The sequence below is a fragment of the Dendroctonus ponderosae genome, unplaced genomic scaffold, assembly GCF_020466585.1.
Source record: "Dendroctonus ponderosae isolate FM_Combo_2020 unplaced genomic scaffold, Dpon_F_20191213v2 Dpon_F_20191213_1367, whole genome shotgun sequence".
NCBI lineage: Eukaryota > Metazoa > Arthropoda > Insecta > Coleoptera > Curculionidae > Dendroctonus > Dendroctonus ponderosae.
The window spans coordinates 1-2279 of record NW_026017496.1 but is presented as its reverse complement, the minus strand read 5'-3'; the positions used below and the strand labels follow the sequence as shown (position 1 = coordinate 2279).

General features: G+C 41.7%; 1 protein-coding gene across 1 annotated transcript; it reads right to left on the bottom strand.

Moving 5' to 3' along the window:
* Positions 1-58: 58 nt before the first annotated feature.
* Positions 59-1391, bottom strand: LOC109536484 (G-protein coupled receptor dmsr-1; the record flags this gene model as incomplete). Its single annotated transcript, XM_048663243.1, is given in 2 exon segments — positions 59-745; positions 815-1391. Coding segments are annotated over 2 exon segments (1220 nt in total), but the record flags the coding sequence as incomplete, so codon positions are not given.
* Between the last annotated feature and the right edge of the window lie 888 nt (positions 1392-2279).

The following is a 2279-nucleotide window of genomic DNA, read 5'->3' as shown; positions in this document are numbered from 1 at the left end:
TTTTCCAAAGCCAAAAAAACCTGCACACCTGAAATGTATGTAAACATTCGCTACTTACACAGTAAAAGTGTCTGAATTTGTGGGTTGCGTCCACCGTTTGAGGATCTTGCTCCTAAACAGTTGCCCAAAGGTGATGCGGAACATGCGATTCATGCAGCAGTAGAGAATGAAATTGATGGAGCCATTCAGAATGGCGCAAATGTCCATAATTTCCCCATAGTGCTGATAGCACGTTAAAAACAGCTCCTTTCCCTTCAGCGCAATCACCAGAGCGAACAGCCCTTGCGGCAATTCGGTGAGAAGAAACAGGAACAAAATCGCCACCAGCATTTTCGTTGTTCTATCGGCGCGTTTTTCGTATTTGCTCTGTTTCTTTGCGTTCTGTTCGTTGGCCATCAGCAAGTTGCTATCGTAGCTCTTCAGCACTCGTCGGCCTCGTTTCGCTTTGAACAACGTGCGGATCAGCCACAGGCTGATCACGATCAGGATCACGCAAGGGAGCAGCTTGAGGAATATGGAATAAGTCCAGAAGTTCACTTTCAGTAGGGGTTTGTAATTCTCGACAATGTCGCTCAAACCGACGCGATACAGCGTGTAAATCACTCCCAGTTCTTTGATCTTGATGCTTTCGATTTTGAATGTGGCGTATTGAGGCAGACATAGAAGGAATGGTAGAACGTAGCTGGCTGCAATGCCCACAGTGCAACGCAAGGGTGAGCATAGAACGTGGTTCTTTTCGCGGAATCTGAAAAGACGACAACATGCATTATACAGGGTGTCCCAAACAAAGTCACTGATTGATATCGCCGGGTACCTGATAGCTAGAAACCTCCAAATCGCCAACGTTAACGTCAAGCAAATGGAAGTGGTATGAAGAAATTGAGTGACGTGGATGTGAAACAGCACATAAACGGCCCCTCGATAAGACAGAGCCTTTTCTTCGGAATCCACCTTATCGTAGATCGTGAATGGAATGTATTCGACCATCAGCAACATGTCGGCCCATGCTAGCGCAGTCAGTATTCGGTTTATTGGTACCGCTGCCATCTCCTTCCTAGTCAGCACTATGATGTTCAGACAATTGGCCACTATTCCCAACACGCAAATGATCACCGAACAGTAGAAATGGTACTCGGAAGCATACGAGGTGGCGAACACCTTCAAACGGCCGCCACAATCCTCAGTCTCGTTCAGGTAGATCGTGTTGTTCGGGTCCATTTGTCCGTTTTTTTTGAAAATCTTCAGAACCTGATTGACCAGGCCGTTGGTCACGTTGTACCCTTGAGCGGTAAGCGTGGTTCTGATGTGGAGGCGAATAACCGTGTCATTGTTGTCGCTGGATAACATCCTGTCTGGTTACGAGCGTTTTCACTGCATTATCCTCAATGGGACTGAAAGAGAGCAAAGAGGAATTAGCTAGTTTTTCTTCTGCCGCTTGAGGAGACTTTTTCTGGCTGGTGTTCAGCAAAGAGCGAATTTACTTTGGATCGTCCTTTGAAAACGCGAGTCTAAAGAGTACTGGATGGAAAATGGTGCAGAGGAAAGATACTCCCACACAGCAAAATGATATTCCCAGAATATACCTGGAACATTTATGTGATGTACATGCATATTCCAGGGACATACATGAGTTACATTATGAACATTCCATGCATGTCCCAGGAATCTGTCAGAGTTAAAACACTGTATGTCCATGGTATGTTCAGTGAATGTACATGTGTATGTTCTGACAATGTACCTGGTATGTTCAGTGAATATACATGTGTATTTTCTGGGAATGTACGTGGTACGTTCAGTGAATGTATATGGTATGTTCAGGGAATATACATACATATATGTAACGAAAGAAAAACGATACTTTACTTCCTCTTATTAGTTTATTCACATATTTAACTATTTACTGATGCAATTTTTCAACAACAAGAGTTACTTGCAACTAATCTAAAACTAATTAAATGGATAATAAATAAATTAAAATATAACTTATAACTACGGACTAAAAATCTAAATTAACATTTTCAGCATTTTTGCCGTTGTCGCAATGATGTGGGACTGTGAGATAAAACACAAACCTTTATCTAAAAAACTGCACTTATTATTTTATATTCCCTACATGTTCCAGCTCTGTGGCTTTTGCCCTTTCATTTTGTTCTCGATTAATTAAAGTGCTTCGCAATGTGCTCTTAACAAAAATTCTATAAGCAATTACAAATTTAAATATTGGTCACAACAACAAAATACAGTTAATAGTTTTACATTGATAGAAGAGTATTTTCGTT